This window comes from Camelus ferus, chromosome 4, assembly GCF_009834535.1.
Source record: "Camelus ferus isolate YT-003-E chromosome 4, BCGSAC_Cfer_1.0, whole genome shotgun sequence".
NCBI classification, from domain to species: Eukaryota; Metazoa; Chordata; class Mammalia; order Artiodactyla; family Camelidae; genus Camelus; species Camelus ferus.
Window position 1 is genome coordinate 40,790,598 of NC_045699.1, and position 16,047 is coordinate 40,806,644.

At 36.8% G+C, this 16,047-nt stretch overlaps 1 protein-coding gene across 4 annotated transcripts in view; it reads left to right on the forward strand.

Annotated features, from left to right (window-relative positions):
- Window positions 1-15,146, forward strand: part of CEP78 (centrosomal protein 78) — a 30,506-nt gene extending 15,360 nt beyond the window's left edge. The window contains exons 11-17 of one of the 4 annotated variants that reach the window (XM_032477884.1): window positions 593-721; window positions 8,415-8,492; window positions 9,707-9,873; window positions 10,567-10,738; window positions 11,069-11,116; window positions 11,661-12,036; window positions 14,696-15,146. In XM_032477884.1, coding sequence (XP_032333775.1) covers window positions 593-721; window positions 8,415-8,492; window positions 9,707-9,873; window positions 10,567-10,738; window positions 11,069-11,116; window positions 11,661-12,036; window positions 14,696-14,700 — 975 coding nt within the window. In that variant the 3' untranslated portion in view covers window positions 14,701-15,146. The other 3 variants (XM_032477882.1, XM_032477883.1, XM_006189001.3) reach the window with 3 other exon arrangements.
- Window positions 15,147-16,047: the final 901 nt, after the last annotated feature.

A 16,047-nucleotide genomic window follows, 5' to 3' on the forward strand; every position in this document is an offset into this window, starting at 1 on the left:
TCATATTGAACAATGTTCCAGTGGCAGTGAAGGTTGACAGGAGAATGGTGTTACTGTTATGCTAGTTTTAGCTTAAGGATGATGAGAAGATGATGTTTTGATGGCTCAATTTTAGTTGTGTATGTGATTTATTTTTTAAAACTCTCATGTTTGTTATTCAGAGTTTAGATACGTTGACTTTCTAATTATTCATCTGATTCTTTATCAGTCCCTTTACCGATGCATTTTTCTCCTAGAAGCTACATTTTCTTCCAGTTTGTGTCCAGTGATGAAGAATCGATTTCTCATTTGTAGTGTAAAGTTGATCTGAGAGAAAAATGTTTGCCCTGGCTCCTCATATGGCTTCTGTGGAAGAAAATTAATAATATGGGCAATTCTGAAATTAATCTTAACCATGTACAAGAGAATTCTCTAGAGTAACACAGCAAAAATACGTTAATGTAATTTTACTTTGTCATTGCTTGTTTTAGACTAAGGAGCAGTGAAAGAGATTTGTAAATAATAACTTGATACCTCAGATCACTTTTGTTAAATGTTCTTTAATGTTTGGCATCTGGTTTATATTTTATACAACCTATCTTCTTTCTTTAAGCAGTCAGAATTTCCTGTGACTGTGACGGTAGAGAGTCCTTCCTCCTCAGAACTCGAAGAGGTCGATGATTCTTCAGAAAGTGTTCAGGAAGAGCCAGAGAAAATCAGCGTAAAGCAGGAAGCACTGCAGGTACAGAGTTACCACTTGAAAGATACAGAGGAGATGATTGTTCAGATGGAAGGCTGATTGCACCACTGGGCAGCTTGTGTGAGGTTCTGTTCTCCCTCCCATCTGCATCGTATCCCCCTTAGCTTAGACCAAGGTGACTGATGGACGTTTGAGCTCTCAGAAATGAAAATCAAAATATGTGTTAATAATACATTTCCCTTTCCTTAGAACCATAGAATATTAGACTTAGGGAGACCCTTAACGATCATAAGATAACCTCAAAGAATTTGAGTTTGAGTGAATGCAGTCAGCTGATTCAGTGCTCTTGTTTCACAGATGAGAAGATTGACAGTTCTAGTTGACCTCCCTTTTTATAATAGGAAAATAGGATTTTGTTTTTAATAAAGTTAAAGTTGAAAAAAAGTTTTGATGCTGATATTCTCCTTACCTAAAATAAAAAATACCAAGAAGCTACACTGTATTGCCTAAAAAAGCTGGCATCTAATGTCATTCCATACTGTTTTGTAAACAAAAGAAAAATTGATTTTCATGACAAATTTTTGTACCTCAAAAATAACGTGTTCGTTTTATTTCAACTTTAATGCAGAGCTGATGATTTGTACTAAATAAGGGAAACTCCATTTGAGGGGACCTTGTCTTTGTGCTACAAAGTCCATGTTTAATTTTTAAATTATTTTAATATTTTCTTTGAGTATAAAACTTGACAGATTTAAAACTAGTTATCCTATTATTTTAGGACATGGAAATTATTACTTGACTTTCAGAAGGGAAAGTTAGATTTTTATTTTTAACTAAAATTAATAGTAATAATATAGAGAAATTTTAAAGTATTTAGAAAATTGTAGAATGTTAGAGTAAGAGGAATCTATAGTTCATATAGAATTACCCCCTTTTCATCTTATAAATGAGTGCCTACAATTTGTTGCACTTAAGTGATTTATTAGTAAGTTGCAGAGTAAGACAAGACCCTAGAGCATCTGTCCCGCATTCATTATCTTTTCAGGTGTGTTGTATTCGTTTCCTTCACCAGTAGACTAGGAGATTGTATTTCTAAAAGTGATTATAGACGTTGGGGAAGACCAGGGTTAGAAACTGACTACGGAGTACTTTATTCAAGGTGCACTGAGAACTTCTTCAGCTCTTCTCCATTTTGACATGACACTAAAATGATGGTATCAAAGTGCTACATACATAAACCCACAACAGTCAAGACAAGAGATTACTGCATGTTTTTGAAAGGCGGAGGAGTGTGAAACTGAAGCAGCAGAGCAGAGGCAAACCATCACCTAGAGTAAGTACAGGGACTGCCTGCAGCTGAGGGGGAATCTTAGTCCCCTTGCAGAAACAGCTCCATGCTCAGATGTGCATGGGCAAGAGAGAGTGGAGTTAGTTTAAAATGTGACTAAAGTAGGGAGTGATCATTGAAGGTTTGTGCTTGCAAGAGTTGACTCCCAGCCCTACCCTCACTCTTCTGAAATGAGATAAATTCACTTTGAAAAAAATTAAACTGTGGAGAATCAGGGCAGCTGTTTGAATTTTTGCACCATAGAAAAGAGTATTTGAGGGTATCCTATTATAATTACTATCCACTTCTCCATGCATAAGAGAAGCCAATCAGTTACTGGCTTCCAGGGAACTTCCAGCTCTCATTCTTAAATAGAAAGTAACCATGGTTTGTCTGATAGTCGAGTAAAGCTTACAACATGACAGAGATTTAAAAAAAAAAAAATAGTAAAAATACATTCTAGTAGGACTAGGGATGATTCAGGAAACAATATGATTTAAGAAAAAACCCTAATTAGTATCCTTAGGTTTAAAAAAAAACTAGCAACTATAAAATAAGTTAATTCAAAAGGAAGTGATCAGAAAGCAAGAAAAATCTCTTGGAAATGAAAATATAGTTGCTGAAATAAATTCAGTAGGAAATAAATTTCTCAGTATATAAAAAAGAAAGACACAATGGAAAATGTGATAGAAATGATGAATGAGAGAGGCTGCATCTAGGAGATCCAACGTGTTACTATTAGAAATTCCAGACCCAGAAAAAAAAATGGGGGGAAGCTGTCAAAAGGCAAGAAAATTCCCCGCAGCTGAAAGTAAACATGAGGCCTCAAATTGAAAATAGCTACTCAAGTTTTGAGCAAGATGAACAAAAATAGACTCAAATATCTAGATACCATTCATTGTGGTACCAAGAAGATAAATACATCCCAGAGAGAATACTAGCCACCTAAAAAGAAAAAAATTAAAATTCAACCTTATCATAGTTCTCATCAGTACCATGGATCCTAGAAGGCATTAGAAAAATACCTCCAGATTTTCAGGCAAATAATTTTCAACCTAAGGTATTGTATCCAGCCAAACTATCAGTCATACGTGGAGGCTGAATAAGGTAGTTTGTACATAAAGAAATTTGAAAAATTTACTTCCTGTACTACACCTTAAGTTATTTGAAGAAATAATCCAGCAAAATGAGGGAATAAACCAAGAAGGAAGGTAATAGGGGATTCAGGAAACATTGGATTCCATGCAGGGAGCAGCTAGTATAGATTTGAGAGGTTTCCATTGCTTGTGTGCTTGAGAGTTTAGAAACACCTTGGGGATCTTGTACTTGCTGTGTATGTTGGGAGGAGGGAGAGGAAGAGAAGGAGGAACTCAAACTTCAGAGGAGAAAAGGCTATACTGACATCAACATGAAGTAAACAAAACTATGGTAGATGTTTAAACTACCATTGGTGTGCAGGAAAAGAATCTACAGTAAACTTGACACTATAGATGTCCCCCTTTTCAGTGACACAGAGGTAATGACTACCTGTCTAATTTATTGTCCATACCAGAACACTTAAGTAGTGTAAGGAGGTGCTATAATACAACATTAGAACAACAGGTATAAACTAGAACAGCCCAAGGTATCTTGGGATATGTAGTCACCCTATACAAGGGCAGTGACACTGAAACAGTGTAGAAGGAGCCGTGGTCTCTATACATAGGAAATGTCTGCAGTGGGCCATGTTAATTTAATCACAACAATGGAAATACTGTCTTGGTTAGCAGCTTTTATTGTCAACTTGCGTGCAATAATAAATAACTAACCTAAACTATACTTAGTATGTATTAGTATGAACATAGTATGTACTGGTATGTATTGTGTACTATATGTACTTAGTATGTATTGTGTTCTAAGTGGTTTTGCATATGTTAACTCATTTAACCCTCTGAATAGCCTTATGAGTTTGGTGCTAATATCATCCCCACTTTTCAGAAAAGGAAGCTAAAACAGGGAAGGAACTTGCCTAAGCTGTACCTCATTTAGGGTTGAATCAGGGCTTTGAGCTCAGGCTTTCTGCCTGTTCTCTTAAACACTACTCCATACTCTCTCAAATTACAGAAAACTTAACTGTACATAGAACAGTATGTATTTCAACTTTGATAGCATGAAAGCCAGATTTGGAAGGAAGGTAGATAGGAGGTGGAAAAAAGGGAAAAGGACATGAATGTCCTCATTTTACAAATTGGGTCATTGAGGTAATTTATAGTTGATAAACAATATAGATTTTTAAGTGTATCATTACAAGTCGAAGAGGTCATAACCTGTGGAAACAACTAATGGTGACATAACTTTACTGAGTGGTGTAGACATAGGTAAGAGTGTAAATGAACTGAACCCTTACTTAGTAAAGTAGAAAGGTAACAGATAATGCCTAAGATTTAGTCATAAAGTAGTCATGTAAGCTTATTGTTTGGAAATAGAAAAGAATTAAAAACAAGAATAATTGACTTAAATCTCATAAAAAGAAGTCCAGACAGCCAGTAAACACAGAAAAGTGTCCAGCCTCATTAAGTGAATCAAAACGGATGAAACTGCATGCCACTCAGATTGACAAAAAATAGTCTGATAGAATCGACATTGCAGACCTGGAGTACTATAGGAATCTCCCACCCTGGTTATTCAGAAGTATAAGTTGACAGAGCTACTTTGGAAAGCACGTATATATACTGAAGGTATGTAAGTATCCTGTGACCCAGCAGCCCTCCCCCCGCCCTGGGTACGTGCACAAGAAAAACTGGTACAACAGGATTCGTGTGCATTATTTGCATTTGCACAAACTGAAAAAAAAATGTCCTTTAAGAGTCAAAAATTAAACAAGTCGTATGTATTTATACATTGGGAAAACTATCAAGCAATAAAATTGAATGAATGAAAGCTGCAGGCAGCAATGTCGAGTGAAAGAAATAAGGTACAAAAGACTGTATACACTATGATTCTCTTTACATAAAGTTTGATGTCAGCAAAGCTAAGCTATATTGTTAGGGATGCATATGGGTTAAAGGAATGATTGTCAAGAAGTAAGGATGGTGTTTGACTGCTAAGAGGGAAGGCGCTTGTGTTGAGGAAAGGGATGGAGGGTTTTTGAGAGGCCCCGAGTACTTGCAGCTTTGAGTAGTGGTTATGTAAGTATTCTCCTTTTATTTGTCACAGTAACAGTTTTGTTCTGTGCACTTATTTGGAGGTTATATACCAAGTGATATATTGCTGATGGCAGTATAAAATCTTAGAAATCTTCTGGAAAGCAATTTGGAGATAGGTACCTCAGAGCCTTAAAAATGTTCGTTTGCTTTGATCTCAAGCTCATTTTTATGGATTTATTGCAAGAAGATAATTCTAAATATGAAGAAGATGCCTTCACTCATAGAAAGGTTACAATATTGAAAAGTTGGGAAGAACTTAAATATTTAACCATAAAGGAATGGCTAACCAATAGACCCACTCAGTGGAATCCTTTGTAACGCACTAAAAAGAAGTCAAAGTTATGAATCCCCTGTTTATATGAGAAATGATTAATTTCAATGTTAAATGGGAAAAAGTTCAACATAAAATTTGGCATACAGTATGACGGGAACTTCATTCCAGAAAAATCAACTTACGTGATGTGTAGAAGGGAAGAGAGAGAGCAGATGACAGGAAGGAGTTATTCCAGAGCCTCATCATAGTCTTATTTAAGTAATAGAATATTAAGCAATTTTGCTTTCTTATTTTTTTGGTTCCATAGTTCCTTTTAAGGGACATGAATTAACTTTGTAGGAGGAGGGTACACATTTTCATAAAAATTTAACACTATGTTCTAATTCCCTCCACTAGAGGGAGAAACTATTTCATGTAATTGCCCCCTGATGTGCTATTTAGAACCAGTCAAGATGGAGTATTTTAGTCTGCTTTTCTCTGGGGTGATTTTATGTTATTTATTTATTTATTTATTTTGGTCATTCGTTTAGAATTTCTATACAATCATTTTTTAAGCTTTTATTGAAGTCATTATATTAAAAGTAGAGGAATCTTACAATTTTTTCCCTTTTTCCCCATTTAAAACTTGATTGACTTTAGTAATGAAACACCACAGAATTTGAAGTTATTAGACTTAATTTTGTAAACATGTTCTTAGTATAAAAATATATGTTCATTGAGCAAATTTCCGAAAACAGTGAACAACTTACTAAAAGAAATAAAAGCCCCCTCTGTGTGTACACACACCTAATCTACTCTTTTGTCTTAAGAAGGTATCAGAAATGCTTGTCATGTCACTGAATGCTCTTCTACATCACAGAATCTGACTAAGCTCACTGACCATCTCTCAAGAAAAACAGACAGATCTGTCTTGAACGTAGAACTCTGGAAGCCCATTCGTTGATGCTGGTTGAGACCTCTTGTCATCATTGTTGTTTCTTAGCTGCTTCACCAGAGTGTTTTTTCATGTGGATGTGCTGTTTTTATTTAAACCAATCCCAATTTGGAGGCTCTTAGCTTTCTTCTGGGGTTTGGTTATAAACAATCTTATGACATCATGTTGGTAGATAAATCTTTGCCCACATCTATGATTTCCTTAGGGTAAATTCCTAGATGTAAGTTGTTGGTATGTACTAAAAGTTACTCTCTAGAAAGTGGTACCAGTTCCTCTCCCAGTGATGGCATATAATAGAGCTCCTCCCCTCAACGCACACACACTGTGGGCATAGTGAATTTTAAATGCTTTAAGTGATTGTTCAAAGCGTTTAGCGTGTATAAATATACTTACTGTTTAAATAAGTGTAGGTGGTCTGTTTGTTTATTGCTGCATAAGAAACCACGCCAAAACAGAGGCTTAAAACAATGACAGTCATTTGTTTTGTTCATGAGCCTGAGGGTTGAGTAACACATTAATTTTCTTTCACTAAGTTATTGACTTAAAACAGTATCTGTTTACTAGCTCACAGTTGCATAGGTCAGAAGTCCAGGCACAGCATGACTGGGTTCTCTACTCAGATACACACAGGAACATGTGGATTCCCTCCTTAGAGTGTTAAAGCATGTGAAATTTAAGTGTAAGACATTGAGCCCCAAACATTGGACTTTCTTGTTTGTACTGGATGTTCAGCATAGCTCATGTGTATCATGGAGCTGAAGTCAAGATGTCAGTCTGGCCGTGTTGTCATCTAAAGGCTCTGGGAAGGAACACTTTCAGGCTTATTCAGCATGTTGGCATAATCCTATTTCTGCAGTTGCAGGACAGAAGTCCCCATTTCCTTACTGGCGCTCAAGTCGGGGAACAGCCTCAGCTCCTAGGGGCCTCCCTTTTGCATTCCTTCCCAAAGCATCACACCTGACTTCTTCAAAGCCAGCAATGGAGAATCTCCCTCTTGTCCTTTTTGTACTTCACATCTCCAGGAAGAGCCCAGTCCCTTTTAATAGGCTGCCTGATTAGGTCATATCCACCCAGAATATTTTCCCTATCTTAAAATCAGCTGATTTGGGGAACCTTAATGGCATCTGCAGAATCCCTTCACTATAGCACCGAGGTTTAGTGTTTGATTGAATAATTGGGAGGTTTGTGTACTTCAGCAATTAGGAATCTTAGGGGCTCTTTTAGTATTCTGCCTGCCACACATAGTGTCCTGCACTTCAAGGACCTCAGTGTCTTTGTTCTTATAAATCATAAGGGAGTTTACCAATATTCATTTTATTTTATTGACCTTGGTGAGTGGGAAGATTAACACCTCTGTGAACACAAATGGCACCCACCTTCCTGAGTTCACAGCGTGGCTCTACTACTTAACTAATGATGTGACCTTGGGTGTGTTGCTCCCCTTACTCGGCTCCTCTCTGCCTCAGTTTTCTCTTCTGTAAAATAGTGCAGAGTTAATAATTATTCTTTCCTCCTAGGGTTTGCATGATTGGATTATTTAACGGCTAGGGAACTCCTAGAAGAGTCCTTGGCATATAGTAAATTGTTGTAAAAGTGCTTACTTTTTAAAAAATGTATTTGAATCTGCAGTTACATAATTCAGGTGTGTTAAACATGTTTATTAATAGGGCTTCCTATTATACAGGGACCCACAAATAAATACAGAATTTTTCTTTCTTGGTCTTAATTTTTTATTTCTGACTTACTATGTTATATGCATATGCTATGCTTTTTATGATGAGCTGCCACAAATTTATTTTGGAAAGAGTAGGATTTAAATAAATCTTTAATATACTTACTTGATTTATTTTGATAATGAGTTTCACCAGCATAGTATAATATTACATGTAGTGGACTAAAATCTGAGTTCACTTCTGGCCCTGCACCTAAATCTTTGGTGAGATCTTTAGCTAGAAAGGCTTTTGGATATTGTACTATGAATTTGTTATAATACTTACTCTGTTTCTTTACACTAGGAAAAACTGGAGGAGTGCCTAAAGCAGTTAAAGGAGGAGCGAGTAATAAGACTTAAGGCTGATAAACGAGTCAGTGAGGTAAACAGGTTTCTTCTTATACTTTGGAGAGCTTTTGGTTTTATTTTAATTTGATTTTAAGCCATGTACACATAGTTTGTAAAGTTTAAAACTGTAATATGTTGCAAATTGGTTGTACCATATGGACCTTTGCATTTACTTGTATTTGGTGATTATATATGATCTATATTACAGAAACCATGTTTTTAAAAATGTAAAAATCTGAGATTTTTTTTGTGTGTATGCCCTCATATGACATTATCTTATTTCCTGTTCATGATGCTTCAATTCAAGAAAGCATTTATGCTTCTGTGGTATATACAGTAACATAAAAGACATGATGAAACTCTCTACTGGCAGTGAATTACAAAAGTGAATCTTTTAAATAAGTAAAAGACATTGGAAAACTGCTAAGAAAGCAATGAAAGATAAAAATATATACTATGAGAATTACATTACATAATGTGCGTGAAAGCAGGGCATCAGCTAAAAAGTTATGTATAAATACAATTTATTACAGGGTGAGTTTAAGGAGGTATTTTTGAAAGTGCATACATTGGTTTGGAAGACACTTAGTCAATCTAAGTACCGAGCACCTGCTTACGTAAGGCAAAAGAGGCATCATGAACATGATGGCCTTTCTGAGAAATACTGGAGTTGGGCTAATGTGGGGTTTTAAATGCATAGATGATGGAGGGGAGGAGTACAAGGAAAGTGAGTATTTTCAAGAAGCCAGGGAGATTAGTGTTGATTATACAGTTAATAAAATGGGTTGGATATCATTTAGGACATTTAAACTTACACATTAAAACTTTGCTCACTGAAGTTAATCCTCAACATTCAGCAGAGTTGTAATATGCTTTGTTCAGATCAGATTCTGTATTTCATTTCTAATTTAGGGGAAACTTAGAGCAGGTAATTTTCTAATGTGGAATGAAGATCCATTATGAATTTAACCAGTTAGAAATGTGATCTTTTTTGAAAGATCATTAATAATACAGTAACTTTGGCTTATTTATATACCACCTGAGTGTTATATAGGAAACTTTGTTGGGTGCCTCTGGGTTTCAGTTATTATGTGATATGGTCTCTGTATTGATGAAGAGTTAGATTAATTACAAATAAATTACATTTTGAGTATTTTATTTTAGTTTTGTTTATACAAGACTACTTTTGTTTTCTTTTAAAGACAATGAGAAAAAATCATGTCAGATATTTTCAATCTTCTTTTATAGCTGGAACATGAAAATGCCCAGTTAAGAAATATAAATTTCTCTTTGTCTGAAGCCCTTCAAGCACAGTCATTGACAAGCATGATCCTGGATGATGAAGGTGTTTTAGGCAGCATTGAGAATTCTTTTCGGAAGTTCCATGCTTTCTTGGATCTCCTTAAAGACGCTGGGTTAGTCCATTTCTCTTCCCGGCATTCTTCGTGACTATAATGGTAGTTTGCTGAGGAATTTGAGCAGGTTTCCTCACTTCCATAGCCATGTTTAGCTAAATTTAGTGTAATTTTAGGTAATATGGTTGAATTTTTTTTAAATGAGGAATTAAATTTTTAAAGAAATGCAAATAGGAGAATTTACTTTGAGTGGGGAGCCCATTATAAGAGTAACCTGTAGATAGAGTAATTGGTAGGAATAGTTTTCATAAAGACTAAATTCAAGGTGATTTTAATTGAAAATATTCCAGAATACATAGGAAATTTCCTACCTTTTATTTATTTTGCTTGTTTATTAGTTTGAATTAAACTTATTTTTGTCCTAGACAGAAAAAAATTATTATTAACCTGCAGGAAGGATAGAGATCATTGGTTCTCAACAAGGAGGAATTTTGCTGAAAGAGGGAATTGGAGATTGATAATTGATGAAGTGGTGGTTTGTAAGTGAATGAGCTGGGCTTGGAAGGAAGAAACAAGCACATCTTTAGATACTGGAGGAGAGTTGGTAAAGAAGTGTGGGAATGTAGATGAGAGGCAGTGGGCTAGGTGTGTGGTAGGTGTCGAAGCTGCTAGTGAGGCAGTGTTTGAAATCTAAGCTGCGCTGATGTGATTACGCTAACCTTTGTCTTTTCCTCTTTTCCTCTTCTTGTCCAGACTTGGGCAGCTTGCCACAATGGCTGGTATAGATCAGTCAGATTTTCATTTACTAGGTTGTCCCCAGATGAATTCTACTGTCAGTAGTCCACCTAAAGAAGAAAAGAAGGCACATGAGGAAGAAGAACCAGAATCAAAGCAGACTGCCCTAGGACAAATGCAAAATATCCAAGTAAGTGGCCAGAACAGAACTTAATGATTCTAAGAGGGATTAGCAAAAAGGGAACTACCAAGTCAGAGAGAAAATAATAATGATCAATCTCTATAACAGTTCACATGCTTGGGAGCTAGAAGCCTCTTTGGAATCCTTTCCAAATCTGAGATTATTAAATTTATGCCCATTTCATGATACTGTATTGTTGTAAATATGAAAACTGGAAGTTCTCTTGAAAATTTATGATTTAAAGCAAACTATCCTCAGTGAAGAAAGAAAGAAAATATTAGAGAAAACATTCCAAATTTGAAATTGTATAAATGTCTATTCTATTCATATTTTATCTAGGTTTCTATTTGTATGCAGTCAGCTTACAATGAAGGAACACTAATGAAGGTACAAGTACTGATACAGATAATTTTTTAAGATAAGCAATCCAGGCGTAGCTAATAGGCAATATATTATAGTGAGTCACCGGTTATGGAGGTTGGGGGGAAAACCTATCAGCTTTTCCTCTAACCGTACTTGGAGCCCCCATCTCCCGCCTCAGCCAGTCTCAGACTGGTCTTGGGAACTGACAACTTGAGAACACAGTCTAGTCATAAACTGGATACTGCTTACATGTGCCTGGAGGATAGAAAAGGAATTACATTTCTTACAGAATAGGGTTTTATTGTTTTTAATGAGGGAAAGAAAATGGATAATAACTACTCCAAACACCAAAGTCTGAAACTGTAGTGGACATAGCCTTGGATTAGCTAAATAAGTTGAGAATCATGTGGCAAGGTATAATTAGAAAAAACTGGCTCTAAGATCTTCTGAATAATCAGTTGCCTGTCTTAATAATACGATCATAGAGTAACATTAAAGTTTTGGACTCTACGTTTTAATGGTTGACTTTGTTCGCTGAATTTGTCTTTTCTTTGGTTTTTCCCTCCAGTTTCAGAAAATTACAGGTGACGCTAGAATTCCTTTGCCTCTCAACTCCTTGCATGCCCCAGTCTCTACTCAGGAGGCCCGAGAAACTTCCAAAGACAACCTGGGAGTCCCAGGCACGGAGCAGCGGCAGGAGTCTTTTGATGATTTCATTGCGAGAGCATGTTCTCCTTCAGCGGAGGGGATTTCTGGAACTGGAAGTCAGAGAAAAGAAGCAGAGTTGCCAAGAAATAGTAGATCTTCTTCAGAGAAAGTGACCAAACAACACTCTGCTAAGACACACTCTGGAAAGGACCTGCTTTCCTGCTCTGACTCACCTGTAAAGCGGAAGAGCAAAGGAATCGGGCAAAATAGCTCTTTGGTTAATGAACCAATTAAAAGTGAGTCTTCGAAAAAACACATTTCTGTTAAGAAAGAGAGTAGGATAGTGACTGTTTCATCTAAGACAACTAAAAGTAAATTCAGTCTACCAGAACACTCTCAAAGTGATACTCTTGGATCTGATTTTGAATTTCAAGAAAGCATCCGTACTCTATCACACCTGACATAGGTCTAAATCTCTTAAAATTATGTTTCTGCCTTCAAATTTTAATAAATTACTTATGTTTTTATTATAGCATGTGGTATTTTAAAATACATGACTAGAAGCCATTAGAGAAAGATTTATGTATACTTTTTATTATAATGCAAGTTTTGGTGTATTTTTCCTTTTGATACTTTGCACCTTTCATTCAAGTGATTACTGAGGGCTTAATATGTACAGTACTTTTCTGAGTGCTGTTGTTTTCAGCAGTGAACAAAATAAGCCTTTACCCTCACAGAACTAATATTCTGGTGGGAGGAAAAATAAACAACAAAGCAGGGTAAGGGGACTAGAAAGTGATGGAGATAATAAATGGAATAGTTTTATCACTTGGTTAAATGTCAAAATGTTATGAATTGTATGGCCAGAAGCCCTTGACGCATTTTAATGCATATATTTACCAAGGCACTTAATGGTGTTTATGGATTATAGCAACTTTATAAGGTAGGGAATTGTCACTGTGCCCATTTTATAGATGAGGAATCTGAGAAAACATGTGAGTTGCCCAAAATTGTAACAGCTATATGTAAGTGATGAGCTAGAATTGGACTGAAACCTATGTTCTTCATTACTTTGTTATCCTGTTTCCTTGTTGAGAGAGGAAAACACCAAGAGAAAAGCTAGTGAGCACGAGAAGTGCGAGAGAGTGGAGCTGTCAGAAAGCATGCCTGTCTTCCCCATTGGAGCAGAATTTTTAAGAGTACATAAGAGTATATGTACCTATATCTCTAATTAATTATGCCTCCCTGGTAATACAATCATAGATAAGTCCTTAGTTCAATCAGACTGAAAGCTGAGATCAGAGAGAAGCTGGAGTGTCAGATTTCTTCTGGAAGGTCTTCCCTGATTGTTCGTAAGAGGGCTGCTAAATACTGTTTAGTTCATGGATCATGGATTGAGTGTTTCAGGAGTAAAACAAGAAACGAGATGTAATGTTGGCAGTAGAGTGAGGGGGGAAGCCATACCAGCGGGTTCCCTAAAGATATGCGTAACACTCTGATGGGGATACTCAGGAATTTAGTCCACGTTTAGGGAAGAAGAGGAAAAACTGGGGGGCAAAGAAAAGTCATCTAAAAAGGGAATACCTAAGCTAGGTCTTAAAGGCCTTGTTAAAAGCTGGTGAGTAAGTTGGTGAAGGGAAGGGACACTCAAGGCAGAGAGCGCAGCATATACAGTGGTGCAGAACCGCGAGTGCAAGTGGTGTGCTTGGGGGAACCACAGGTACCGGGGCTTAGACTGAGTGCAGTGTGATGCTCAGCACGTGATGCTCCAGCAGGCAGCAAGGTGTCAGAGCGGGTCCTAACATCCATGTTGCATGGAGCTGGAGCTGATTCTTTTTTCTCAGAAAACAGCTGAGAATGGAAATGGCACTTTCAAGTCTGCATTTTAGATCATTAATGTCAATGTGAAAGATGACTTTGAAGAAGCCTGGAGATAATTATGCCACACTGTTCTGAGGAGCAGTGTTTTCTTTTATTTTCAAGGAGGACTTAACATGCCCCCACCGCCTCTCCTGTCCCTCCTGAAAGGCTAACATGGCAAACATAAGGGAGACCCCCACTGAAGTAAAGTTAGGCAGGTTTCCTTACCGTACAACTTCTCAGGGCTGCTGCAGGCTAATTTTCATTGTGGACCTTCACAGCAGGCATGTGGTGTGCTGCCCTTCTCAAACACATTATAGGATCCTTTTGTATTTGAACTGTCTAACAACTGGTTCCACCAAACAGCAATTTGGTAACTTCTAGATTAGATGATAGCGAGAAGAACAGGGGTCTGAAGTAAGGTACAGGTGAAGGGAGGAAGTAGGTTCTAGTTTTATTTAGGAAATAATATAAAACATAGCTTGGTTGTGAGAAGTAAAGAAATAGGAGGTAGAGGCTGCACCCCCGTTTATGTGACTAAGATTGGGTGGTGGTATCATTGAGGTACGAAATGGGAGAAGAACTGCATTGAGGAGAGGAGTTCAGTTTTGGACGTGTTGAATTTTCGGACACCTGGAGAATTCAGGAGATGACTGGTAGATAACTGGACATGCACTCAAAGACATGGAAAGATAAAAATGTGAATGTCATCAGCATACATAAAAAGTAGTTAAAATCACAAAAATGGATGACATTAAGAGAACTATGGGGACTGACAAAGTTTAATAAGCTAAGGAAGGATTCTGGGAAGAAGAGAGGTGATATCCAGAAAGGAGGCAGTAGGTAATGGTGTCCTGCTGCAGAGAATGTAAGTGTCCATTGGATTTGGGCAGTTAGGTCCCTGCTGACTTTAGTGAAAGTGGTTCAGTGACATGGTGGATGAGAAAGCTAGATTGCAGTAAATAGAGGGGATAGGGCTGCCCCAGGGGGATAGTGAAGACAGTGGGGATAGGCTATTCTGAAGGAGTTAGGAAGAAAAGAGAAAAAAATTAGAAAAAGAAATTTTTTTAGAATGAGAGGACTTCTGTTTTATAGGTTGAAAGGAAGGAACCAGCTGAAGGAGATCATGAAGATGCTGAAGAATGAGACTCCTCTGTGCGGCAGGATCTGAGATGGAGGAGCACGAGGTGCACTGATGCTCTTCAGGCTGGGAGAAAGTGATCTAAACAGATGAGGCTGTAGATTGATTCCTTGGTAAATTTGAGGTGGTGGGCAGTGCAAAATGATAAGTAATTTAGGGAATTGAAATATGTATAAGAAAAAAATCTTGCACAATATATAAAATGATTTGTGCTCTTAGAGTTGGATGGATATTGGTATGTATGGAGGGAAATAACTAAGAAGAGATAGAAGTTAAATGAGTTTATACTGATAACCTCAGTTTTCTTTGACCACAGATTTTTTTCCTTTTTTTTTTTTTAAATTAAAGTACCATCAATTAAAATGTGTCAATTTCTGGTGTACAGCACAATGTCCCAGTCATGCATATACATACATGTATTCATTTTTAATTTTTTTCATTAAAGGTTACTACAAGATATTGAACATAGTTCCCTGTGCTATACAGCAGAAACTTTTTTTTAAATCTATTTTTATATATAGTGAGTAACATTTGTAAAGTTCAAACTCAAATTTATCCCTTCTGACCCCCTTTCCCTGGTAACCACAAGATTGTTTACTATGTCTGCAAGTCTATTTCTGTTTTGTAGGTGAGTTCATAGTGTCTTTTTTTTTAGGTTCCACATACGAGTGATATCATATGATATTTTTCTTTCTCTTTCTGGCTTACTTCACTTAGAATGATGATCACTAGGTCCATCCATGTTGCTGCAAATGGCATTATTTTATTCTTTTTTTATGGTTGAGTAGTATTCCATTGTATAAATATACCACAGCTTCTTTATCCAGTCATCTGTCGATGGACATTTAGGTTGCTTCCATGTCTTGACTATTGTATAGAGTGCTGCTATGAACATTGGGGTGCATGTATCTTTTTGAATTAGAGTTCCCTCCTGATATATACCCAGAAGTGGGATTGCTGGATCATATGGTAAGTCTATTTTTAGTTTTCCAAGGAATCTCCATACAGTTTTCCATAATGGCTGCACCAAACTACATTGCCACCAGCATTGTAGGAGAGTTCCCTTTTCTCCACACCCTTTCTAGCATTTACCAGTCACAGACTTTTGAATAATGGCCATTCTGACTGGTGTGAGGTGATACTTCATTATAGTTTTGATTTGCATTTCTTTGATAATTAGTGATAATGAGCATTTTTTCATATGCCTATTGGCCATTTGTGTGTCTTCATTGGAGAATTGCTGGTTTAGGTCTTCTGCCCATTTTTGGATTGGGTTGTTTGTTTTTTGTTATTAAGTTGTATGAGC